General features: G+C 40.1%; 1 protein-coding gene and 1 long non-coding RNA gene across 2 annotated transcripts; both read left to right on the top strand.

Moving 5' to 3' along the window:
* The first annotated feature begins 116 nt into the window (after positions 1–116).
* Positions 117–17426, top strand: LOC129603130 (gamma-glutamylcyclotransferase-like). Its single transcript, XM_055503052.1, has 5 exons — positions 117–1072; positions 1203–1328; positions 1425–1557; positions 14259–17085; positions 17217–17426. The coding sequence occupies exons 1-4, from the start codon at positions 939–941 to the stop codon at positions 14427–14429; spliced, it is 564 nt and encodes a 187-aa protein (XP_055359027.1). The 5' UTR covers positions 117–938; the 3' UTR covers positions 14430–17085; positions 17217–17426.
* Positions 17427–17684: 258 nt separating this feature from the next.
* Positions 17685–24036, top strand: LOC114843339 (uncharacterized). The gene is made up of 3 exons (XR_003783574.3): positions 17685–17831; positions 17927–18058; positions 20810–24036. It is a non-coding gene; the product is annotated as an uncharacterized LOC114843339 (long non-coding RNA).
* The last annotated feature ends 3607 nt before the right edge of the window (positions 24037–27643 follow it).

The raw sequence follows: 27643 nt of genomic DNA, 5'->3' as shown, positions 1-27643 counted from the left end.
TTTTCTGTTCCCGTCCCATGATGGCTCTGCCTTGGCGTTGGCCACAACGGTGTTCCATGTGGCCCCAGGAAGACACCGAGACAAAAAAGTTGAGACCACTTGATGTCCAAGTGGTCTCTTGTTTTGTTTTTGGACACTAACCTATTCATTTTATTCTTTTTTTCTTGTTTTTGGCCTTGCTGTCATTCCTCTACCCACCATGCTTGGTGGAGGGGGGCCTACTGTAGGTTGGGCTTTCTGGAATCTGGCCCTTGAGGGAGAGGCTTTGTCAGGATCCCTTGGCTGGCTCGGCCAGCCATCCTGTTTCCCTCCTCTCTCCCTCCTCTCTCTCACCATGCCAGGCCCCTGCTTTGGACCATGCCCACTCCCTGTCTTCTCTTCAGTGATTTCAGTCATTCCACTAAATCAAGTCAACGTATCACCGCTCCTCATGTCATTTGATCTGGGCAATTTTGTACCCACTTTTAAACACATCTCTGCAAAAATTAAGAACACATAATGCATTTGGTTAAATCAAATGATTTGAATACCTTTTTAAACATGATTTTAAATTTAAACTTTTTTATTATTATTTTTTTTTTAAATATTATTGTGGGTCATTGCAGGTGGACTGATGGGATTTTTTTATTACACTTTAATTTTACAATCCATCTAAATTTGATGTAAAAGGTAAAGCACAAGAACACAAATAACTTCCAAACTAATCTGGTTTTGGCTCAGCACCATGGTCACTCTGTATTGTGAGTGTGAATAGGACACAGAGGCAGGCCAGAGCATTAGCATGAGAATGGTGTGAGTGTGCTGGAAGGCCAGTACTTCATTTCTGTCACCCTGGATCTCATACGGTTTCACATCAGTGCTCTGCTCCTCCAAATACTCAACTGTGGCAAAAAGTACATTCTTTTCATCCTCTTAGTGGCAAAAAACTTTGGGACAACATGGAAACTTCCCACTTCCCTTTTCTGTATTTTGCATATGGGAGCAACCTTTTGAAGGAGCGACCCCAGCTTAAGAACCCATCTGTTACAGTCCATTGTGTGGCCAGGCTCAAGGTACAGTCTGTTTTATTGTCATTGCCCTTTTTTATATACATTATAAACATATATGTTAGTATATGTGAAAGTTTGTGGCTTATGAACCAAACAAAATGAATCATGTGCAAAACTGTAAACAAAGTTCTTGTATTTTGTCATCTGTGTTACAGTGGGTAAATCTCTTTTCTTGACATGGTGGCATGGAGGTGTGGCAACTATAGACCACAGCCCTGGAGATGAGGTGTGGGGTGTAGTGTGGAGGATGAATATGCCTGACCTGGAGTCTCTTGACAGGTAATGTGACAGTCATACATTCTTTAATGGCCTCTCCTGGAACGATGTGCTGTGATTGTCATGAATGCATATTTTTGTGTGGGTGCACAAATTTAGTCAAGAGAATGTGACATTTGGAGCATACAGTCCTGTGGAGCTATCTGTGAAGACTAAAGGCCAGGAGCTCAACTGTCGTACCAATACAATGAACAGTAGTGTCTACACCCCACCCTCACCACAGTACCTACAGGTAAGGTAATTCTCCTGCACTCTTGATTGTGGGTATATTAAGGCAAGGGTAAAATTACTTAGATTTGAAGATATGAACATATGCTGGACTATTGCAAGAAATATATGAAAAAAACTACAGTATAATAACAACTGTACACAAAGTATTTCCTAAAAAGAATGCACTCAGGATACTGTGATGCTGAATGTAGCCCTTAAGCATTGCAGAAGCAAAGTTAAAAGTAGCTGATACATATGTAAAAAGTATGGCTAAATATGTTCTATATCTTATATCATATAAATAGTAAAAGTACTGTAAACAGAGTGCATGACTACAGACCAAGCAGAAACAGTTGAATTTCAAAATGAAGAATAATAACATTTAGTAAGTATTTATGATTCAGTCATATAATAAAACATAAATGACTTAATCCTAACAGTAAAAAAACATTTTTTTTAAATCATTTCCTAAAATTGCTGAAGCCTTATAAGCGTTGCTGGAACATTAGTATTATTTGTTTTATCAGAGGTTTGAGCAAATAATGTTCAGCATTCACAGTGATAAAAATTCAGATAACAATAAACAAATAAACAATTCAATTCAATTTTATTTATATAGCACCAAAAATATTTTGAAATGATTTACAGGAAGCTTGTGTGGGTAATTGTTAAATTGCAAAATTGTCTCATTAACTAGTCATAATAAACAGGTAATTACTTATAGACTCATTACCGATTCACAATTACCCATTTAAAGGCAGAATTTATTCTATTAAAGCTAAATTTAGTTTGATGCTTTTATTTTAAAAGGATTTAGAGATGTGTGCTTTATAGCTAAACTGTAAAATAGTCTCATTACTTGCCACAATTAACCATTCAAAAATAGAAATTGTGCTATTAAAGCTAAAGATTTGGATTGGTGCTTTTATTTTGAAAGAATATTGAGGACACCTGTGCAGGTAATTTCCAAACATTAAAATAGTCATATCTAGTCACAATACACCAGCTGAACGCAGAAATAATGCTATCTTTAGCTAAAGATCAGGATTGGGGCTTTTATTTTGAAAGGATGTGGAGAAGCTGTGAGGGCTTAATAGCTAAACTGTAAAACAGTCACATTAACCAGTCACGATTATCCATTCAAAAGCAAAAATAGTACTATTAAAATTTCTTTTCGATTGGTGCTTTTATTTTGAAAGTATATGGAAAAGGCCTGTGCAGGTATTTGCCAAACAATATATTAGTTTAATTAACTAGTCATAATAGACCTGTTCAAAGCAGAAATATTGCTATCTTTACCTAACAATCAGGATTGGGGCTTTTATTTTGAAAGGATGTGGAGGGGCTGTGTGTGCTTAATAGCTAAATATAAAATATTCTCATTAACTAGTCACAATGACCCATTCAAATGCATAAATAGTCCTATTAAAGCTAAAACTTGGATTGGTGCTTTTATTTTGAAATATTCTGAGGAAGTGTGTGAATAATTACTAAACATTCAAATAGGGTAATGAACTAATCAGTAATATGCATAGAGCTGCTACAATGGGCACAATTTGAACAGTCAATCAATCAGTCAGTCAAAGCTGCAGCTGCGCCGTTGTCATGGAGACGAAAGGCAGGAAAATCAGCTCCATTCTGCGCTGTAAAAGCAGAGTTGCACCTCTGCTAAACATGCTTGTTACAGCAAAACCATTATAGTTATCCAAAATTAACTTTACTTTATGAATGCCAAGGCTTTAATGAGCAACTGGTATCAGTTTTATGCTTGAAGACTAAACATTGTGGCCACAGTCACAATTTAAAAATGTAGGACTTCTGCGTTTCTCCTAAAAAGTCTCACAGACGAATGCATTAGACTCTGTGGGAAGAATTCTAGAACTCTCTGAGCTTTGAAGCAGCTACAGGTCTAAAGCAGACACATCATTAGAAAGAAGAAAAGTATGACTATGAATGAGGAAAATGCACAATGAATGTTCCCATGCTGAATGTATTGCTGAATAATTGCTGAAAATAGCTGAAACATTTAAAACATAGCTGAAAGTAGCTTAAACACATTAAGGAACGAGATCTGCTGAAATTCAAGAATTGCTAAAATGAAAAAAGTATGTAAAGGATTACTGAATTTGATGAAATATAGCTGAATGTATCAAAATAGGTAAAAAGAGTCCAATATCTGCAAGAATAGTTGAATGTTGTGCAAACATTTATAACAGCTGACAGTAGCTGCAGAGGAAGTAGCTGAATTTTAAATTTGGAAAGGCAATGGGGAAGCCCTTAACAGAACTCTAAGGGCCTTTATTGCAAAATCGATGAGGTTGTGGAGAACCACCCTTGAAGCCAATGGGAAGCCACTTGCCCAAGTATACATCAAATGTGGCATATACCAAGGAGATGCACTGTCCCCACTGCTGTTCTGCATAGGTATGAACCCCCTCAGCCAAATAATAAACTGGCTATGGATTCAATTCTATTCAATTCAATTTTATTTATATAGCGCCAAATCACAAAGTTATCTCAAGGCACTTTACAAAGTAAGGTTTAAGACCTCACACAACTAAACCCAACAAATCCCACATACAGCAAGCATTTAATTTGACCTCAGCAGTGGAGAGGAAAAACTCCCTCTCTAACGAGGAAGAAACCTCTAGCAGGACCAGGCTGGATGTAGGCGGCCATCTGCCTCGACCGGTTGGGGTGAGAGGATAGAGAGAGAGAGAGAAAGCACAGCAACAACAACAAGCAGAGCACAGGCAGGACGGTTGGACCAGGGCCTGGATACAGGCAGGATGGTTGGATCCACAGCTGCCCATCACAGACACAAAGCTCTGAGTCCGATGATACCTGTAGGTGAGGACAGAATGGAGGAGAGAGAGAAAGCGGGGGAGAAGCACAACGACTGGAGAGAAAAAGACAAGGTTAGTTAAACATAGAACAATGATGGGAGGTTATTGGACAGAAGAGGTAGAAGGAAACAGAGGCGCTTAGTGTATAAATTAAGTCCCCCAGCAGTCTATGTCTATTGCAGCTTAACTGAAGAGATGGTTCCTATTACTAACAATCATTGCCAGTGACTTGAACCATCTCTAACTATAAGCTTTATCAAAAAGGAAGGTTTTAGGCCTAATCTTAAAGGTGGTGAGTGTGTCACCTTCTCGAACCTGAATAGGGAGTTAGTTCCACAGGAGAGGAGCTTGGAGCTAAAAGCTCTGCCTCCCATTCTACATTTAAAAACTCTAGGAACCACAAGTAGCCCAGCGCTCTGAGAAGCAGTGTTCTGCTGGGAGCATAAGGAACTATGAGGTCTTTAAGATAATAAGGAGCTTTATCCTTAAGTGCTTTGTAGGTGAGTAGGAGAATTTTTAAATCTATTCTACATTTTACCGACAACCAGTGCAGAGAAGCTAATGTAGTCCTGTCCTGTCAGAACTCTGGCGGTAGCATTTTGAATAATCTATAGGCTTTGAATCCATAAAGAATCAGAATCTTTGAATCAGTTTCTTTGCATCGCCCTGAGAAAGGATGCTTCTTTAATTATATTTCTAAGGTGAAAGTAGGCGGTTCTGGAGATTTGTTTAATGTATGATGTGTTGCTGAGCCATGACATGATGTAAAAGAGAGATCCTGGTTAAAGATGAAAGTACAATCTGAATCTAATGTTATGGCACCCAGGGTGGCTGTTTGACTCAATAGTGTCTCTGTGATTTTTAGGCCCAGCGATAAGAATTTTGGTTTTATCTGAATTTAGTTGAAGGACGTTTTGGTACATCCAGGATCTTTTCCCTGCATTGATCAGGAGGTGGTTCCGCTGGCACCAGTCCCCTAAGTTCTGAGTGAGTCCTCTGTACTCTGTATCGTCATCATCGGTGATCAGTCCGACGATCGCAGAGTCATCAGAGAACTTCTGCAGAACACAGCTGTCCGTGTTGTGTCTGAAGTCTGACGTATAGAGGGTGAAGAGTGTGGGGCCCCCACACTGCAGGTCTGAGTGTCAGACCCACAGTCCCTGCAGGTCTGAGTGTCAGACCCACAGTCCCTGGCTCTCACAAAGTGAGGCCTGTTTGTAAGATAGTCCATAATCCACTCCGTCAGATGAAGGTCAACACCAGCCTCCTCCAGTTTGTGTTTCAGAAGCACCGGCTGGATGGTGTTGAAGGCACTGGAGAAGTCAAAGAACATGATCCTCACAGTGCTGCCGGGCTTCTCTAGGTGGGAAAGGGCTCGATGTAGGAGGGAGATGACGGCGTCGTCTACTCCTATGCCGTGTCGGTAGGCGAACTGCAGCGGGTCCAGGTAGGTTCCCACTGCAGAGCTGAGGTGACCCAGGACCAGTCTCTCCAGTGTCTTCATCAGGTGTGATGTCAGAGCCACTGGTCTGAAGCTGCTGGGGTCTTTGGCGTGCGCTGTCTTGGGCACTGGTACCACGCAGGAGGTCTTCCAGAACTGTGGTACCACCCTCAGCTTGAGGCTCAGGTTGAAGACATGCTCCATAACTCCACACAGTTCGCCTGCACAGGACTCACACTGTCTCAGTGTGGTGTGAAGTGAGGGGGTGTGGTTGGGATGAGTCACCAGTCGTCAGGGCTGAGGGTAGAGGGCTTTGTGTAAAGGTGTGAAGGGCTGTGGGGGCTGGTAATCCAGTGGTATGAGGTGACAAGAGGTTCGGAGGCAGCTGCTGGGAGGTGTGAGTGGGTGCTTGGTCAAACCTATTAAAGTGTGAGTTCAGCTCGTTGACCCAGCTCAGGTCCCCCTCAGCCTGTGGGTGTGGAGCTTTGAAGCCTGAGATGGTTTTCAGGCTCCTCCACACCTCACTGACATTGTTGTGCTGCAGCTGCTCCTCCATCTTCCTCCTGTAGCTGGACTTCCCCTCACGGATTTTCCTCCTCAGCTCCGTCTGCACCCTCCTCAGCTCCTCCCTGTCCCCTGATTCAAATGCTCTCTTCTTCTCCTTTAGCAGAGCTTTAATATCAGGGGTGACCCATGGCTTGCTGTTGGTGAAACACCGAACCCGCCTGGAGGGAACAGTGTTTTCACAGCAGAAGTTTATGTAGTCCGTTACACAGTCTGTTATTGCGTTAATGTCCTCCCCATGTGGGTCGCAGAGCTCCGTCCGAACAGTGGTGTTAAAACAGTCCCTGAGAGCCTCCTCGCTCTCAGCTGTCCACCTCTTTACTGTGCGGGGCACCACCGGCTGCCTGTGTACAACATGTTTATACACAGGCAGGAGATGCAGAATGTTGTGGTCAGCTCTGCCCAGCGGTGGGAGGGAGGATGCAGCGTAGGCCTCTTTGGTGTTGGCGTAGAATAAGTCCAGTGTTTTATTGTCGCTGGTGGGGCAGGTCACATACTGGGTGTATGTAGGCAGAGCAGCTGAAGGAGGTGCATGGTTAAAGTCCCCAGAGATCAGGAAGAGGGCCTGTGGGGTGCTGTGTTTGCAGCCTGCTGGTGACTGAGAGCAGGGTCTCAGAAGCTGTGTCAGCGTTAGCGGAGGGTGGGACGTACACAGCAATTATTATAACGCGTGTGAACTCCCGTGGCAGGTAGAATGGCCTCATGCCCACCGCTAACAGCTCAATGTCTCTGTTACACAGCTTCATTTTGACAGTGCAATGTTGTGGCATACACCACCTGATGTTCACAAACACAGCCAGGCCCCCTCCCTTCCTCTTACCGCTGTTCTCCGTTCTGTCCGCACGTAGCAGATGAAAATTGTCCAGTGCGACAGTCGAGTCCGGGATGAGTGACGTCAGCCAGGTCTCCGTGAACAGCAGGACGCTGCTCGTTCTGTACTCCGGCTGGTGCCGTGTGAGCGCCGCGAGCTCGTCGATCTTGTTGTGGAGAGATCTCACGTTCCCCATGATGACGGAGGGGACAGCGGGCCTGAAGCGTCTCGTTTTCTCCCGTCGTAGTTTTCCGGCGCGGCGCCCACGTCGGGTCTTCACCAGCACCTCAGCGGTGATCTCGTGTCTGTCTCTGGGCAGAACTACGGCGCTGCGCAGCGCGATCAGCTGCTCCGCGGTGTAAACAATGCGCGCTCTGACCCCGACGCACATCGTGGCTTTAAAACAGCGTTTGTACTGCGCCAAACTTAGAAAAACTATATAAAAGCTGTGTACAGGTTGTGTACACTAATGTTACTAACAACACACTAGAAAGGTAAACTTAAATAAGTGAAGAAAGTAATAAATAGAAGTAAGAGGACAGGAGCTGTTGTGACCAGCAGCCAGCTCGACCGGCGCCGGAGGAAAAAAAATTAAATAATAATAATACCAATAATAGTGTTAAGGTATGTGCATATACTCATACAAACATATACATACACATATGCATTGTTATACATATCCCATACTACTTAAAGAAGTCATGACATACTGTACAACACCACAATTTCCCTATTCTCACATTATTGATATTGGTAGTGATAAGTATCAGTAATACTTACAGTTGTATTTGGAAAGTGTCACACTACAAGGTTAGTAAGGCTGTAGCTTAACATTATTCACCCAAAGGGTGAGGCAGACGTTGGTGCATGAACAATGCCACTTGTGGAAGCCAGGGTGATGTGAGGGGCTCGGCCACAACGCCCATCCAACAAGCAGAGGAAGGAATCCCAGCAGCCAGGGAGCCCACACACCTTCAGTTCCAGGAGGGCAGGTGTTGCGACCCAAGCCGCCCACACAGAGCTCCCCAGGCAGAGCTGCAGCAGCCACAGAGACAGCACCCGAGGCCAGAGTGGGCCACCGGGGGTCAACGCTGTCCACCCCATGAGAACCAGGGGCAAACACTCCCCCCCGGTGGGAGGGTCGGCCTGAAAGAGTAGAGCCCGAGGACCCACGGTCCGTAGGGAGCCCGCCAGGAGATGCCTCCACGACCAGAGTGAGGCCCACCCCCAGTCCACCACCCCTACACGAGCAGAGCGGGGCCTAACCCATCGGCCCGACCTCATTGCAATTGGTGGGGTTCAGCAGAAAAGAGACCACCTAGGCAGACGTTCAAAGTACCCCGGGCGGAAAACCGGACCCCCCACACTCCAACCGCACCACACGCATACAAACTCATTTGTCTACATGAAAACGGGCAGAACAACGTCCATGCGTGTGTCACCGCTGAAAGCGGCTGGTGAACCTCTTGGGAACATGGCTCTAGCTCTGCAATGACTTTATGTGGTACAGATGAAAGGGAAAAAAACGAAAGAAACGAAATATAAAACGGAAACGCTTTCAAGCGTTTTCTGTTTATATTTTATTGCACATTTATTAAAACTGTACTGTCGTTTTTTCGTAATTTTTGGTGACGTTACAGTGCAAACCGTACGGGATTTTTTTTGGAACTAAAAATAATGTTTGCCCTGTTCAAACCTGGGGGAATAAAAACGATTTTGATTCTGAAAGCGGCTGATCAACTTGGCAGGAACACATTTTATATGGTGAAAGGGAGACTAACAACCCAACGCAGCCGAGGCTGCAGCAGCAGAGAAACGCAGATCTTTGTCCTGCGTGTTGATGCGTGTTTCCCCTTCCCCCAGTGTCACCACTCTGGGACGCGGATGGCCCCGCCCACTTTCATTCACCAGACAGACATGAAAGAGGAAATAACAAAATAAACAGCTGGTTAACTTTGTAGGAACACGGCTGTAGCTCTGCAACGACTTTATGTGGAAAGGAGTAATAATGAAATAAACGGAATATAAAACGGAAACCCTTTCAAGCGTTTTCTGTTCACCCAAACTAGATGGGTGTACAGTCATCTTTTCAGTAATTTTTAGCATGTGCATGTTGTTGTATATGAAGAACGAAATTAACAAAATCTACGTTTGAAAAAACTGTGAAGAGTTCCGTGTTTACATAAAAGCGGGCAGAACAACGTCAGTCTATGACTCACTGCCGAAAGCGGCTGGTGAACCTCTTGGTAACATGGCTGTAGCTCTGCTAAATAATACAGGCAGACAGCCCTATTAATCATTTGCTATTTTCTTGTATGCGAAAATATAAAAATGTTCAGTAATTACAACTTCTGCTTCCACTGGGATTCGAACCCGGGGTAAAAAATTGACACATCAAGCCTGTTAAACAATAAACAAACCATTACACCACGGAGGCGTGAATGCATATCTCTACATGGGCCTATATAACATAAGTATAGGACAGCGTCATAAAGGCCAGTGTGGGGGCTGATCGCCACCTATAGGCCAAATAGACGTAACACAGCTCCAACGCGCTAAAAACCCGGTGATACCGCGCTGAAAATGCAAACAGATTGCCTTAAAGGCTGACACTTTTAAGTGCTACGACTGTAAAAAACACTTTCAAGCGTTTTCTGTTTATATTTTTTATTGCACATTTGTTAAAACTTGATGAGTGTACTGTCATCTTTTCTGTAATTTTTGGTTAAGTTACAGTGCAAACAATATTTGAACTGTTTCTTTTTTGTAAATAAACAAAGCTTCGCCACATTTGAGAAGGATCTGAAACTGTCTTATTGTATTATTGATGTCTCTTATTGCCTTCTTTGGTGAGACCGCAACAATGACACTCATCCTTTCACGTTGAAAAATCCACGCACATAGCGGTGGAACATTGTAACAGTGGATGTCACTCATAGACTCAAAGGAACTGTGCAGCCTTGCAGGCAGGAGCAGGGTCAGCGAGCCCACGCAACCCACCACCTAGAGTGCGTCAGTGATGGCCCTCTTTACCTAACAAAAGCAGCTGTTCACAGATGATTCAGGGTCTCAGCTAGCCGAGCAGATCATTTGACCACCTTCTAGTTGGAATGGGTATATTTAGAAAACCCAGTAGTTCTAGTGTTAATCTTCCCTGAATGGAGTGTGGTAGAGGAGATGTTAGTCACCTTAAGGTTAGGTGGTAGCACTATAGATTTGGTCCAGTTAATAGAGTATTCTGAAAGTCCTGAGAATTCATCTATGAGGCTGATAGTTGTAGGAAGAGACGTCTGTGGCTCCAGGAGAAACAGTAACACATCGTCAGCATATAAACTTATTTTATGATTTACTGATTTGGTTGATATTCCAGTAATTAGTGGGAGAGCTGAACAGCTCTCACACTATTGTTATCTTCGGTCTTTATTATTAGTGGGAGAGCTGAACAGCTCAACACTTCTAGTCAACGGTTCATTGTAGAATCGCAGTTCAACTTTCTAAACGTGTGTCGTCTTTAGGAGATGGGGGCTATTATTTTTTACGTTTTCAGCTTTTCAACTTTTAACGTTATTCAACTTTTTCCGTCGTTTTTTTAATAATGGTCGTCTATGGGAGTCATCGTTCAACTTTTTGTCAACTTCTCTCTTTTCATCAGCATCTATCATCGTCATACTTTGGCGTAGAAACGTCATTTCAACGTCTAAAGCGTCTATCATCTTTTAACTTTATCTGTGTGAAGCAGCGTCCTCGTATCTTCTATAGTTTTTGACTTGTGAGCGTCTAAATATCGTGTGGTTTTCAGTTATTCTTTAGCGTTTCCATTAGTGTGTATTGCGTCAACTAGAGTGCGTGATGTCACAGCTACAGTGAGAGGGTGCGCTTTATAAAGACAGAACTTCTGTCTATAACTTCGTCACTACAGCCACAATTTTTACTCTATCAATGTAATTATTTCACTAAATCGTAGTCATAATTGTCTTCTTTCTAATGATGTGTCTGGCTTTACCCTCAGACCTATACTTTAGTCGCTATCAACCTCAAAGCGTAGAGAGATCCTGAAATTCTCCCATAGACCCTAATGATAATTTTCGGCAGACGTCTGGGGAGAAAAACAGAGGAGACATATTTTGAAGTTGCGACTGTGACTTCAGTCTTTAATCCTCAAACATAAAATTTACACCATTTGCTCATTGAAGACTTGGGACTCGTAAAATAAAATAATTTTTGTGATAACTATTATGGTTTAGCTGGAACAAGCCTGTTTATACAGGGTGAAACTCTGCTTTTACAGAGCAGAGTGAGCCTGATTTTCCCGCCTTTCGTCTCCATGGCGACGGCGCAGCTGCAGACTTCACTGACAGGTCAAACTCCTGATGCTCAGTGTAGACAGCAGTTACATGCTTATTTAAGCTTATTTAAAGACTAATTGACAGTTACGCTATTACCCTCACACATTTCCTCTAAATCCTTTCAAAATAAAAGCACCAATTACAATTTTTTAGCTTTAATGGCAAGATTGATTAGAAAATTTGTGGTTCTGAATACTTACCAATCGTTAATGAGACTACTTCAGAGTTCAGTAAAAAGCCACTCAAACTTACTAGGGTGCTTTTATTCTGAAAGGGCTAAATCTAAATCTTTTGCTTTAATAGGGCTATTCTTGCTATTGAATGATAAATTATGACTATCTAATGACTATTTTATAGTTTAGTTTAGTTAATAACTCACACACAACCTCTAAATCCTTTCAAAATAAAAGCACCAATGTAATTTATTACCCTAAATGGCAAGATTTTTGTTTCTGACTGGTAAATTTTTAATAGGTATTAAACTATTAAATAGTTAGGTAATTATTTACAAATACTTTCTTCAAATCAAAAAGCTAGTCAGCTTATTTATGGTTGTCAACAATGCACCTTGGTCAACTTTTTAATCTTTGACATCTTTTCAGCTTGGTCAAATTTGGAATTTTTTAAATCGCCATCTTCTGTCATCGTTTTATTCTTTGTCAACGTTTTCTTGTTTTCATCATTTTCATCATTTTGCCGTAGTCAACTTTTGGACGTAGTCAACTTTTTGACGTCAGCAGCTTAATCAGCGTTTGGCATCGTTGCGGCAGCAGATCAGCTCTCCCACGTAATTTCTCGAGAAATTACTTTTTCTAGTTTTTCCTCTTCTTCTTATTATTATTATTTCGCCCCGTTTTTCGGTCGCTTTCATCGTCTCAACGCTTCATCGTAGAATCATCGTTTAACGTTCTAAACGTGTGTCGTCTTTAGGAGATGGGGGCTATTACTTTTCACGTTTTCAGCTTTTCAACTTTTAACGTTATTCAACTTTTTTCATCGTTTTTTTATAATGGTCGTCTATGGAAATCATCGTTCAACTTTCTGTCAACTTGCCTCTTTTCGTCAGCTTCTGTCATCGTCATACTTTGACGTAGAGACGTCATTTCAACGTCAAAAGCGTCTATCATCTTTCAACGTTCTCTGTGTACATCAGCGTCTTCGTATCTTCTATACTTTTCGACTTGTGAGCGTTTAAATATCGTGTGGTTTTTGTTAAATTTTCAGCTTTTCCATTAGTGTGTATTGCGTCTGCTAGAGTGCGTGATGTCACAGCTACAGTGAGAAGTTGCGCTTTTTTAAGACAGAACTTCTGTCTTTAACTTGTCACTACAGCCACAATTTTTACTCTATCAATGTAATTACTTCACTAAATAGTAGTCATAATTGTCTTCTTTCTAATGATGTGTCTGGATATACCCTCAGACCTATACTTTAGTCGCTATCAACCTCAAATCGCAGAGAGATCCCGAAATTCTCCCATAGACCCTAATGATAATTTTCAGCAGACGTCTGGCGAGAAAAACAAGAGTAGACGTATTTTGAAATTGTGACTGTGGCTACAAGCTTTAGTCCTCAAACATAAAATTAACTCCACATGTTCAGGGAAGCCTTGGGATTTATAAAATGAAAATATTTTTGTAATAACTTAGATTAGAAAGCATTCTATTAATTTTCATTTTTACGCAGATGATACTCAGCTATATATGTCCTTGGAACCAAATGAAACAGATCAACTAGTCAAAATTCAGGGTTGTTTAAAAGACATCAAATCCTGAATGTCCCAAAACTTCCTTCAACTAAACTCAGATAAAACCGAGATTCTTATTGTTGGGCCTAAAATCTGAGAGAGACACTATTGAGTCAGATAGCCACCCTGGATGGCATAACATTAGCTTCAGATTCTACTGTGAGGAACCTTGCTGCCATCTTTGACCAGGATCTCTCTTTTACATCATACATTAAACAAATCTCCAGAACCGCCTACTTCCACCTTAGAAATATAGTTAAAATCAGAAGCATCCTCTCTCAGAGCGATGCAGAGAAACTGATCCATGCATTTGTTACCTCTAGGCTGGACTACTGTAACTCCTTACTCATAGGATGTCCTAACAGCTCCTTAAAAAGCCTACAGCTTATTCAAAATGCTGCAGCCAGAGTCCTGACAGGACTTAGAAAGAGAGATCACATTTCTCCTACATTAGCTTCTTTGCACTGGCTGCCTGGAAAATGTAGGTTGGAATTTAAAATTCTCCTACTCACCAACAAAGTACTCAATGATAAAGCTCCTTCTTATCTTAAAGACCTCATAGTTCCTTATGCTCCCAGCAGAACACTTCGTTCTCAGAGCGCTGGGCTACTTGTGGTTCCTAGAGTGTTTAAATGTAGAACAGGGGGCAGAGCTTTTAGCTACCAAGCTCCTCTCCTCTGGAACCAGCTCCCTCTTCAGGTTCGAGAAGCTGACACACTCTCCACCTTTAAGATTAGGCTTAAAACCTTCCTTTTTGATAAAGCTTATAGTTAGAGATGGTTCAGGTCACTGGCAATGATTGTTAGTCACAGGAACCATCTCTTAGTTAAGCTGCAATAGACATAGACTGCTGGGGGACTTAACTTAATTTATACACTGAGCTCCTCTGTTTCCTTCTACCTCTTCTGTCCAATAACCTCCCATCATTGTCCCATGTTTAACTAACCTTGTCTCTTTCTGTCCAGTAGTTGTGCTTCTCCCGCTCTCTCTCTCTCTCTCTCTCCCTCTCTGTCCTCACCTACAGGTATCATTGGACTCAAAGTTTGGTGTCTGTGATGGGCAGCTGCGGATCCAACCATCCTGCCTGTGCTCTGTTGTTGCTTGCTGCTGTTGCTTTTCTCTCTATCCTCTCACCCTAACCGGCCGAGGCAGATGGCCGCCCACATCCAGCCTGGTTCTGCTGGAGGTTTCTTCCTCGTTAGAGAGGGAGTTTTTCCTCTCCACTGTTGCTGTCAAATTAAATGCTTGCTGTATGTGGGATTTGTTGGGTTTAGTTGTGTGAGGTTTTAAACCTTACTTTGTAAAGTGCCTTGAAATAACTTTGTTGTGATTTGGCGCTATATAAATAAAATTGAATTGAATAGAATTGAATTGAATAACTATTATGGTTTTGCTGGAATAAGCCTATTTATCAAGGGTGAAAGTCTGCTTTCACAGAGCAGAGTGAGCCTGATTTTCCCGCCTTTCGTCTCCATGGCGACGGCGCAGCTGCAGATTTGACTGCCAGGTCAAACTGCTGATGCTCAGTGTACAGAGCAGTTCCATGCTTATTACTGATTAGTCCAGTACACTATTGGATTGTGTAGTAATTAAGCACACACTTCCTCTAAATCCTTTCAAAATAAAAGCACCAAGCCAAATAATCAGCTTTAATAGCAATATTTCTGATTTTGGCTGGGTAATTATGACTATTTAAAGACTAATTGACAGTTACGTTATTACCCCCACACATTTCCTCTAAATCCTTTCAAAATAAAATCACCAATGCAATTTATTTGTTTTAGTTTCTGGTTGTGACTGAATAATTACCAATCGTTAATGAGACTATTTTACACTTCAGTAAATAACCAATTCTGACTGGTTAATTATGACTACTTAATAAACAATTACACAGTTAAGCTGAAACAGATCCATCCACAGTATGAGAATGTAACTATCAGAGATGAGGCAGAGCTGTGTAACCCAACACTTCCTGAAGTAGATGATGATGATTCAGAAGAGGAAATGGAGGGAAATTATGATAAAGATGATCTCATGGAGATTGATGAGGTTGAGAACAACATACGTCATGACATGCATAATGCACTTGATTTGGAAGGAAATCTAGACATGATGCCCCATGATGACAAACCAGAGGAGCCAGATGAGCAGATAAATGAACAGGATAGAGATATGCCCAATGGTGGTTTTGCTATTGAGTCATGCCTTCACTCTCTTATTTTTCTTTACCGTTTTTTGTTTCTTGTTGCTACGAATAGAAATAAATGATTGATCACACAAAATTATTTCATCTACTCATATTATAACTATATTATGCCTGTTCTTGTTTGGTTCTTCATCTTCTTTTTCTTCAACTTTGAGCTGTTCCTATCAGGAGTCACTACAGCAAATCATTAGTTTCCACTCAACCCTTTCCTGGGCATCTTCTACTGGCCTTGTTCACATAGAATGTGGACCACCTGCATACTCCTACCTTTACTTTTGTATGTAACTTTACTGGTATAGGTATTATTAATTATTATTAATAATATTTAAAGAGTTTAAACTAAATAATAAAATATCTGCCAAAACTCTACAACCTTGGGTAATTTCAGAGGGTTTCATGTAATTTGTGTGTGAAAGAAGAGTCATATTTTAGTATATTTGATTCTACAATTGCCGAGTGCACTTGAATCACCCATGAAGTTAAGTACCAGACAACGGCAGAGGAAACCGTCATTTGTGCCTATAGTTGACAGGTAAGTATTCATCATAAATTATTTGAAAAGCTAAAATATTATTTTCTTGCCCTTCCTTTTCTGAACTTTCTAGATAAATTTGTTAACTTAACGTCTGATACTGTACACAGACAACAAGATTCTATGTCAACAAAAATGTTTCGATTATTAGCTTGTTAAATATGCAAATTAAATTATAGTGTGAGCAATGAATCTTTGTTTTCAGTTGGTGGAATGTATTACAGTGGTAAGAAGTATTTTACTGGCTAGAGACAATAGTCAACATTTTTATTCAATCGTGAACGCTTATTTAGCTACTATTTAGCTAAATAAGCTACTGTTTATTTAGCTACATATTTAGCTACTGTGCAGCTCTGAATATATTTGTAATATTAATGCCAATAGCAAACATAGCAGCGACATTGCTTAAAGTGATATGAAGTTTGTCGTTTACAGTCGGTAGAATAAATACCAGAAAATACGATAACTGAGCTGAAAAGCGATATAACGTTTATGCCTATGCGACCGGCTAGCTTCATCCGTGTGACGCTATTAATTTCTATTTAACCGTTAACCGTTAGTTACTGTACTGTTTAACTACTGTGCAGCTCCTTATAAATTTTTAATATTATTGCCAAAAGCAAACATAGCGGCGACGTTGCTTAAAATGATATTAAGTTTGCCGTTTACAGTAGAGGTTTTATTTTAAAGGCTATTCTTATTAGGAAACTGAGCCGTGAAAGAGGCTCAGAGTTTGATTACAGAATACGTCTAACAATAGGAGTAAATTTTGTTAAAAATAGAGTTTTGTTAAGTTAAAATTAAAGATGTGTCAGTGTGTCACCCACCTGTATCTACTATAGGTGTAAACAGGACACTACCACATAGGACAATAACATGGGCCTAATATTTTAATTAATATCAATTAATATAAAAAAACGTAAATATTGTCAATTTTCAAGATATAATTTTTTTGCACAGTAACTATTTTATTTTGTTAATGGTTTCATAGATGTCTTCCAGAAGCCAGCATGAAATGGCACACGTTGCTTGCGTGTCCATCAGAGAATCTGTAAAGGTAACATTTTAATTCCTTTTCAATAATTTTTTTTTGTAATCAATAATGGTGTTTTTAGAGTTTAACTCAAATATTACCATAAAACAATTCTATATGAATAAGTGAGATTAATCTAACTTTTAACTTTCTAGGCGTTAAGGTTTAGGTTTCTCCCCCACCCCAGAGGCCACTTGCAGCCAGCGACGCATAATTGCTGTATTCTGGGATGGGAAGCAGCTGCTAAGGGCCTCTGCAGTGGGCACAGGCATCGGAATGCTTGAGAAAATCAATAAGGGGGAAAGCTACATTATAAATAAAAGCCAAGTCACAAATTCTGGGTTCCTAAATTTCATGAGAGACAGCAAAATGATATTTTGATTTTTGATTTTGATAATTGATTATTATTTTGATTTTGATATGATTGATAAATGCTGCTTTTTCTCTCTCTCTCTCTCTCTCTCTCTCACACACACACACACACACACACACACACACACACACACACACACACACACACACACACACACACACACACACAAACTCAAGCATGTAGTCATGTATGTAGACATGTATGTGGGTAAAATATTAAAACAGTTTGTATTGGTTGACACTTTTTCTGCTGGTGCAGGTCAAGCAAAATAGAAGTACCCCAAACCGATATGGCAAGAGGGGAAGCTTTGTTGTTTTCCATATCACCTCTTGTGCCAATAGAAGACCTGGGCAATTCAGCCCCAGAGGTGTTTTCCATAAGTGGAAAAGTTACAAAAGTAAGTATCTTGGTCTGATCCAAAAAATAAAATTTAATAATAATAATAATAAAATACTTTTTTTTACTTTACTTTTTTATCAACTTGTACATTAGCCAAATCATGTGTAGAGGTGAAAATCTTCCCCTGCGCGAGCTCACCGTGATCAGTCCTAGGGGAGAAAAAATACAACTGGCGATGTGGAGGGAGTGCGCCCTTGTAAACATCGGAATCAACCAGCACTACAGGTAACACCACAGGTAACCCCAATGTGTATGATGACATCACTGAGAAATGGGATCAAAGCCAAGTTGAAGCTTTACAACTGAAGTCACATGACCATGTGATGGGAGATGGTTTTCCATGTGTAGCAGGCCCATGTTATGTTGACTATCTAGGTGATTCAGGTCCTGATCCGTTATGTGTTCTTGCATCACGCAGTCAAGCTTCTATTAAATATGGGTATTCCAGAAACAGCCAGTGTACCTGCAACTCTCTTATTTTTCTTGCCTTCCTTCATGAGACGGGGTACGGCAGACTGAGAGAACCTTTGGATGGATCTGCAAGTTCCTTCTTAGACCTACAGGCAGGACTTAGCTGTTTGTTGACAGATGTGCGGTACGCTTTGCTCATGTTGAGTCAATTATGTATTGCAGTGATCAGAAACAGATCAGGCAGATACAGTTTCTTTGATCCTCATGCTAGAAGAGCCAATGGTTTGCCACGTGAGAGTGTGTACTGCTCAGGTACATCTGCGATGCTGACTTTTACACGTGTCAGTGATATGATTGACAGGCTTCTAAGATGTCATGAGATTCTAGGCACACCATTCTCAGGTGTATATGAACTGACACCTTTTGGAGTTTACCAGCATGCGCATGGCAAACTTCTCTGGTGAAGGCAGGCGCAGTACAGCTCAGATGCTTCATCATCTCTTGCAATACATAATAAAGATGATAATGTTCACTTTGTGGCACCAAAGACTGACATTGTTGATGTCCATTACCTTTCTGATGTGTCACAGCAAACCTCAACAGAAAATATTGCAACATCATCTGCTACAGTAAGTGACAATGATTACAATGGTGGATTGAAGGAAACAAAGTATCAGAATGTGACAAAACTGTCAAAATGTGACAAAAATAAAAGACGAAAATTGAAAAGGAAAACAGTGCAGTCTTCAGATAGACAAATATCACAGGACAAACATCAAACAGCTGATTTCAAACTTAAGAGAAGGGAAAGACAGAACCAACGGTACAAACAAGACAATGAATTCAGACAAAGAAGAAAGTAATACATCAATACCCGCTACAGAGAGGACAGTGACTTCAAGGGCAAACAGAAACTATATATCAAGTCCCGCTACAAAGAAAACAGTGGATTTAAGGACAAACAGAAACTGTATGGCAAGTCCCGCTACAGAGAGGACAGTGGATTTAGAGACAATAAGAAGCAATACATAAACAAACGCTACAGAGAGGACAGTGGATTTAGAGACAATAAGAAGCAATACATAAACAAACGCTACAGAGAGGACAGTGGATTTAGAGACAATAAGAAGCAATACATAAACAAACGCTACAGAGAGGACAGTGGATTTAGAGACAATAAGAAGCAATACATAAACAAACGCTACAGAGAGGACAGTGGATTTAGAGACAATAAAAAACAATATATAAAGAAGCGATACAGAGAGGGCAGTCGATTTAAGAACAAACAGAAATCTTACATAATACAGCGTTACAAAACTGAACCAGTGTTTAGAAAAAAACAAAGACAGGTCATGAAACTTTTTATGCAGGCAAAGTATAGAATCAATCTTTCATTTATTAAGATGAGATGTGCAGTGCAAATAAAAAGAAAGTACAGACGAACAAGTAGCCAAATGCATGAAACTGAGAACCCTTTGATTAAAAAGGCAATATTATTATTTAAGACACAAATAAAAAATGGTCCCACTTATGTGTGCACAATGTGTCACAAAGCATCCTTTCCAAATCAAGTACGACCCTGCATAAGGTCAAATTATGTCAAAAATCCACATGTTGTGGAAGAATGTTTAACAGGAAAGTACATTCATCTCTGTGCAGATGACTGCAGATGTCTACACTGCAAGGTTCCTATTTAACAACAAAAAGAATGGCTTTGTTACACCTGTCACAACTACCTGAAAAATGGAGCCTTGGTCCCTCTTGCTGTGGCAAACAATCTGGAGCTTGTTGAAATTCCGCAAGAGTTGTCTGATCTCAACATATTGGAGAGACATCTCATAGCCAAGTGCACTCCCTTTGCTAAGATCATTCCACTTCCTAAAGGCAGACAGGCGTCAATACGTGGCAACGTTGTGTGTGTTCCTTCAGAGGTACAGAAAACAGTTGATGCTTTACCCAGACTAAGAAGTGAGTCTCAGGTTATGAGAGTAAAACTTAAGAGACGACTGTGTTACAAAGGCCATTAGTTATTCCAGACTGTAAACTGGTCTAGACTTGTGAGAGCTCTACATAAACTAAAACAGATCCACCCACAGTATGAGGACGTAACTATCAGAGATGAGGCAGAGCTGTGTGACCCAACACTTCCTGATGTAGATGATTCAGACGAGGAAATGGATGGGGATTATGATAAAGAGGATCTCATGGAAATTGATGAGTTTGAGAACAACATATGTTGTGACATAAATAATGGAACTGATTTGCAAGAAAGCCTAGACATGATGCCTCATGATGATAAACCAGAGGAGCCAGAGGAGCAGATAAATGAACAGGATGGTGACATGCCCAGTGGTGGCTTTGCTCTAGAATCGTGCCTTCAGCCTCCAGATATTGCAGAGGAGATATTATGTTTTAGTGAAGGGATTTACTGTGTAGCACCTGCTGAAGGAAACAGTCCAGTTAGCTTTTTCAAAACTCCAAAGCTAGAAGCCATGGCGTTCCCTGCTCAGTTTGCAATGATCAGACAGTTGGGAACTCTGATGTTCTTCTGTACATTTTCTGAAGCTGAAATGCGTTGGCCTGAAGTGATTGAGGCAATAAAACAGCAGCAGGGTGAGGAAGTCAACTTTGAGGAGCTGGACTGGGCAGCAAAGACTGACATCTTAAGAAGCAATCCAGTCACAACGATGCCCATGTTTGACAAACGTGTGGAGGCTTTATTCAGAGATCTGCTCTTGTCTCCTGCTGAACCTCTTGGCAGAATTGTTGACTGGTTTTACAGTGTAGCAATCCACGTCTGGACTGAGGTAACCTGACCTACATGTGAACTTAACTCCCTCCTTTGAAGAGCCCCTACGTCCCTTTCAGTCCCCAGAGATAAGGGACCCTGAATCTTTTTCCACAACAGGAGACTGGCTTCTATCACCACAGGCACCAATTGACGCCAACATCTCAAATGTCCATATCAAAGAACCATGAGCCCACTTTGTTGATCTACCTTTAAATCCCTCAGGATTCTACCTCTGCTTATCATGCCAAAAGGAGAGGCTGTCACATTTATCACCAAGAAGCTGTCTCTCCCAGAACTGGCACCACCAGCCACAAAATGTGGAATGTGCTCATAAAAGAGAACGAGAGACTTCATTTGGACAGAAGTTCTGGTTCAGACGCACCAGAGCTTTCAACTTCCATTAAACTGATGTCATTGTATTCTGTGGACAAAATGTTTTCATTTGATATTAGATTGGTTTCTGTGTGATGTTCAATGCCTGATCTACAGATTTGCCAGGAAATTCCTAAAGTTACAAAGGGACTTCAACTCATCACCCTGCTTTCCTTTGTGTGTAGACACAAAGTTGAAATAGAGAGACTCACCTTCTTTACTTCTTTTAATCTGTGCAACATACACATGGACTATTTCCACCAGCTACAATTCGGTATCCTCATTATTGTATCACATTTTTAAGTGTTACAATTGTTTAATTAGTAATGTCCAGATTAGGTCATTTATAATTAGATTTTGCTTGCATTTATTATTCGTGTATGTTTTAGTGTTTACTGGGTGTTGCATAAGACAAGACCAGGCATCATGAATAACATTTCATTTGTTACAGCGTTATAAGGGACCATATATAAGACCTTAAGATTCTTTGCATTTAATGTTGCTGGTTAACCATTCTGACTTCTCTGCTCATTTGAGTGTCAAAGTGATCATTACATGTTTATTGTGTTATGGTGTGATGGAACTTTGAGCTTGATGAAAAGAGGAAACCTTAGTTATCCCAGATTTAGGAGCGATCCAAATCAAATAGTTTGATTCCTGATCTGAAGAGGTGGAACTCTTCACCACTGGTTGAAGTCATTTCTCCGCCCTGCAGTGACCACTGCCCCAGGGGTATTTAAACCAGGGACACCCTAGTGGAAACGGACTTCCCTCTATCTTCAAACTTCTTTCACTTTTTTTTTTTGCATCGCATTACTTTTCTTTAATTTTCCTTTGTTCTTAAATTAAGTTAAACTTAGAAACACGAACGAACAACGATTTTTGTAACGTTAGAAAGTCATCAAGAAACTCTGCGAAACTGAAACTATCACAACCAGTCCTTAATTGACTCGCTATTTTTGATTGAACCAATTAAATTAGATTCCAGCCCGTTTGCTTTTGGGCCAGTTTAAGTAGCGCTGACGCTTGGAAACACCTTGGAAAGTCCAGCCTGGCTGACTGTTACTTTGCTGAACCCGAGCCGTCATCATCAATCTCGGGCGACGATTCCTGGCCCAGAGGCCGTGGCACCTGGACCAGAGAGGGCACGCCTGCTCAACTAACTGGTAACGGGAGACGCTGCACAGCGGCTACAGCTCCAAACTAAGGCAAGACGAACATCTCTAATCCTCTGAGAATTCTGGTGTTTCTCAAAGCCCTAAAATTGAACATTCCAAATTGATTAGTTATCCTCAGATTTGAATTAGTTAGAGACAAATATTCTTTTCTCTTGATCTGTCACGTCTACGGGTCACTTCCTGTTTTATTGTATTGCATTTCCGGTTTCCTGCCACTCATCATTAGTTTCAGCCTTACTTCCGTCCCTCATTAGACTCACCTGCTCCGCATCAGTAATCGCCCTCAGTATTCTTAAGCACCACTAGCCCCAGAACACTTTGCCAGATCGTTGAACGCCAGACTTCACTTTCCAGCATTTAGTTACTCTGTTCGTGTGCTTTGACCCTGCTCTGTTTCTGACTCCTGATTCTCGCCGACTCCCTAATCTGTACTACTGCTTGGACTGCTCTGGAATAACGAACCTGACCGCCCGACTACGAGACTGCCTACTCCCTCACGGTACTGTAAACTGCGATCTTCTGTTACTGAACCTCTGCCTGCCCCTGGATCCGAACCAGCCTGCCCCACCGGTACCGAAGCCCCGTGATTGACTGTGCATGACCCGGACTGCCTGTGATTCTGAATAAACTGTTTATCCCTACGATCTGCCTGTGTGGTCTCTGTGCTGTGCATGTGGGTCCGAGCTCTGCCAAAACCTGACATGATCAAAGCCATCACACACTCAGGTCTTGACCATTCTGGGTCACTGGGTTTTCACTCATTGATTCATTCACTGTTCATCATCTCATTCTGATCGTTCTCTCATTTTCTATTCTGTTTATTTGAGTATTTCCATATTATGTTATTCATATATCCAGTAGTGTTATATTAATAAAACGTTAAAGGAATCTGGTTTTGTGTGCATTGTTCTTCAGATTTAAACAGAGGTCACTGAACCGTGACAAGAATTCACGGCATAAGAGACTGATTTGGTTTTATCACAAGAAAGTGGTTATTGGTGTTCATGAGTGGTAACTCATTGAATTGATATCTGGCATTGACTAGATTGACACAAGCGTGGTTTCAGCTTTAAAACAAACCTGTTGCCCCAACTTCGAGGTATATTAATGTTTCTACACAGAATAATGTTTCTACATTAATATCAAACTATTAATAATTTGAAAAGTAATTTTTCGAGAAATTACGTGGGAGAGCTCATCTGCTACCGCAACGAGGCCAAACGCTGATTAAGCTGCTGACGTCAAAAAAGTTGACTACGTCCAAAAGTTGACTACGGCAAAACAATGAAAACGATGAAAACGTTGACAAAGATTAAAACGATGACAAAAGATGGCGATTAAAAAGACGATGATTAAAAAGATGACCAAGGTCATACTATGACAATATTAAAGAGATGACAATGATTCAAAAGTTGACCAAGGTAAAAAGATGTTGACCAGAGTGCATTGTTGACAATCATAAATAAGCTGACTAGCTTTTTGATTTGACGAAAGTATTTGTAAATAATTACCTAACTATATATATATATATATATATATATATATATATATATATATATATATATATATATATATATATATATATATAATAACTATTAAAAATTTACCAGTCAGAAACAAAAATCTTGCCATTTAGGGTATTATTTTACATTGGTGCTTTTATTTTGAAAGGATTTGGAGGCTGTGTGTGAGTGATTACTAAACTATAAAATAGTCATTAGATAGTCATAATTTATCATTCAATAGCAAGAATAGCCCTGTTAAAGCAAAATATTTAGATTAAGCCCTTTCAGAATAAAAGCACCCTAATAAGTGTGAGTGGTTATTTACTGAACTCTAAAGTAGTCTCATTAACGATTGGTAAGTATTCAGAACCAGAAATTTTCTAATCAATCTTGCCATTAAAGGTAATAAATTGTAATTGGTGCTTTTATTTTGAAAGGATTTAGAGGAAATGTGTGGGGGTAATAGTGTAATTGTCAATTAGTCTTTAAATAATCACAATTACCCATTCAAAGGCAAAAACAGTGCAGTTAAAGCTAATAATTGGCATTGGTGCTTTTATTTTGAAAGGATGTAGAGGAAGCACGTGTGGGTAATTACTAAACTGTTAATCTATCTTTAAATAGTCATAATTACCCATCTAAAAGTAGAAATATTGCTATTAAAGCTAATTATTTGGCTTGGTGCTTTTATTTTGAAAGGATTAAGAGGAAGTGTGTGCTTAATTACTACACAATCCAATATTGTAGTTGAGTAATCAATAATAAGCATGGAACTGCTCTGTACACAGAGCATCAGCAGTTTTGACCTGTCAGTCAAATCTGCAGCTGCGCCGTCGCCATGGAGACAAAAGGCGGGAAAATCAGGCTCACTCTGCTCTGTAAAAGCAGAGTTTCACCCTGTATAAACAGGCTTGTTCCAGCTAAACCATGATAGTTATCACAACAATTATTTCATTTTACGAGTCCCAAGGCTTCAATGAGCAAATGGTGTGAATTTTATGTTTAAGGACAAAAGCTTGTAGCCACAGTGGCAATTTCAAAATATGTCTCCTCTGTTTTTCTCCCCAGACGTCTGCCGAAAATTATCATTAAAGTCTATGGGAGAATTTCAGGATCTCTCTGCACTTTGAGGTTGATAGCGACTAAAGTATAGGTCTGAGGGTAAAGCCAGACACATCATTAGAAAGAAGACAATTATGACTACGATTTAGGTGAAGTAATTACGTTGATAGAGTAAAAATTGTGGCTGTAGTGACAGTTATAGACAGAAGTTCTGTCTTAAAAAAGTGCACCTTCTCACTGTAGCTGTGACATCACGCACTCTAACTGACCCAATACACACTAATGGAAAGCTGAAAATTTAACAAAACCACACGATATTTAAACGCTCACAAGTCCGGGAAAACTATAAAAGATACGAGGACGCTGATTTACACGGAGAACGTTGAAAGATGATTGACGGCTTTGTGACGTTGAAATGACGTTTCTACGCCAAAGTATGACGATGATAGACGCTAATGAAAAGAGGGAAGTTGACAGAAAGTTGAACCGATGATTCCCATAGACGACCATTATAAAAAAACGACGAAAAACGTTGATAACGTTAAAAGTTGAAAAGCTGAAAACGGTGGAAAGTAATAGCCTGCATCGTCTAACGATGACGCACGTTTAGAAACGTTGAACGATTGATTCTACGACGAAGCGTTTTGAGACGATGAATGAAAGCGATCCGAAAAACGGGGCGACAATAATAATAATAGAAAACTAAACGAGCCGAAGATATCAAACAGTGTGAGAGCTGTCAGCTCTCCCACTAATAAAGAGGAGCGAAGATATCAATAGTGGGAGAGCTGTTCAGCTCTCCCTACTAATAAAAAAGAGCGAAGCATCCTCAATAGTGTTAGAGCTGTCAGCTCTCCCGACTAATAACAATAAGGAGCGAAGATCTCAATAGTGGTGAGCGCTGTTCAGCTCTCCCACTATAATAATAATAATAATAATAAAGCTTAGAAAAACAATACAGTGGAAGGCGTTTGCAGCATAGACGACCATTATAAAAAAACGACGAAAAATGTTGAATACGTTAAAAGTTGAAAAGCTGAAAACGTGAAAAGTAATAGCCCCCATCTCCTAAAGACGACACACGTTTAGAAAGTTGAACGGCGATTCTACGACGAAGCGTTGAGAGTGAGAGCTGTTCAGCTCTCCCACTAATAAAGATTACAACAACATAACAGTGAATGCTGGAAGCATTGATAATACCTAGATAAAGCATTTCCATAAGAAAATGCACAGTGAATGCTTCCAAGCTGAAAATATTCCTGAAGAGTTGCTGAAAGCAGCTGAAACATTTAAAACAGATGAAAATAGCTCAAGCATGTAAAGCATAGTTCAATGTATCTAAGGGGAAATAGGAATCGATTAAACAGTGCTGAATATTTGCAGAAGAAGCTGAAATAGTTGAATTTCATATGGAGGAAACACGACAAAGATTTGGTAAGATTAACGAATTGCTGAAAATCAAGGAAGTGTGTAAAGGTTTGCTTAATTTGTTGTAATATAGCCAAATGTATCAAAATGGCTAAATATTGTAGTTAAATAGTTTTGATTTCAAGAGCTGAATGAGTAGCTAAACGTTTTGGAAATATTTAATATGGCATAAATTTGCTTCAGAACAACTATTTGAATTTAAATTGATAAAAGCTGAAACTTTGAAGGAAGTGTGTGCAGATAATTGCTGAACAGTAAAATAGTTTCATTAACTAGTTATAATTAACTAGTCAAATGCACAAAAGCGATATTTAGGCTAAAGAATTAGATTGGTGCTTTTATTTTGAAAGTAATTTGAGGAATTGTGTGTCCTAAATTGCTAAACTGGAAAAAGCGCTCATTAAGTAGTCCTAAATAACAAAAAAAGCGGTCAAAAGCAGAAATCAAAAAGGTTTAGAGCTTAGTTAGTCGCACTAAATGTTTAGTACTTTTGAAATGATTTACAGGAAGCTTGTGTGAGTAACTGTTACATTTTTTCATTAACTAGTAATAATAAACCAGTAATTACTTACAGACTTATTGCCGATTCACAATTGATCATTCAAAAACAGAATTTATGCTATTAAAGCTAAAAATTTGGATTGGTACTTTTACTTTGAAAGGATATTGATGACACCTGTGCAGGTAATTTCTAAACTTTAAGATTGTCATATCATATAGTCACAATACACCAGCTAAACGCAGAAATATTGCCATTTTTAGCTAAAGATCCGAAATGGGGCTTTTATTTTGAAAGGATGTGGAGACGCTGTGTGTGCTTAATAGCTAAACTGGAAAACAGTCACATTAACCAGTCACGATTACCCATTCAAAAGCATAAATAGTCCTGTTAAAGGTAATAATTTGGATTGGTGCTTTTATTTTGAAAGAATATGGAAAAGGCCCGTGCAGATATTTGCTAAACAGTATATTAGTCTAAATAACTAGTCATAATATACCTGTTGAAAGCAGAACTATTGTTATCTTTAGCTAAAGATCAGGATTGGGGCTTTTATTTTGAAAG

The sequence above is a fragment of the Betta splendens genome, chromosome 16, assembly GCF_900634795.4.
Source record: "Betta splendens chromosome 16, fBetSpl5.4, whole genome shotgun sequence".
NCBI lineage: Eukaryota > Metazoa > Chordata > Actinopteri > Anabantiformes > Osphronemidae > Betta > Betta splendens.
This window is presented reverse-complemented; position numbering and strand designations above follow the sequence as displayed.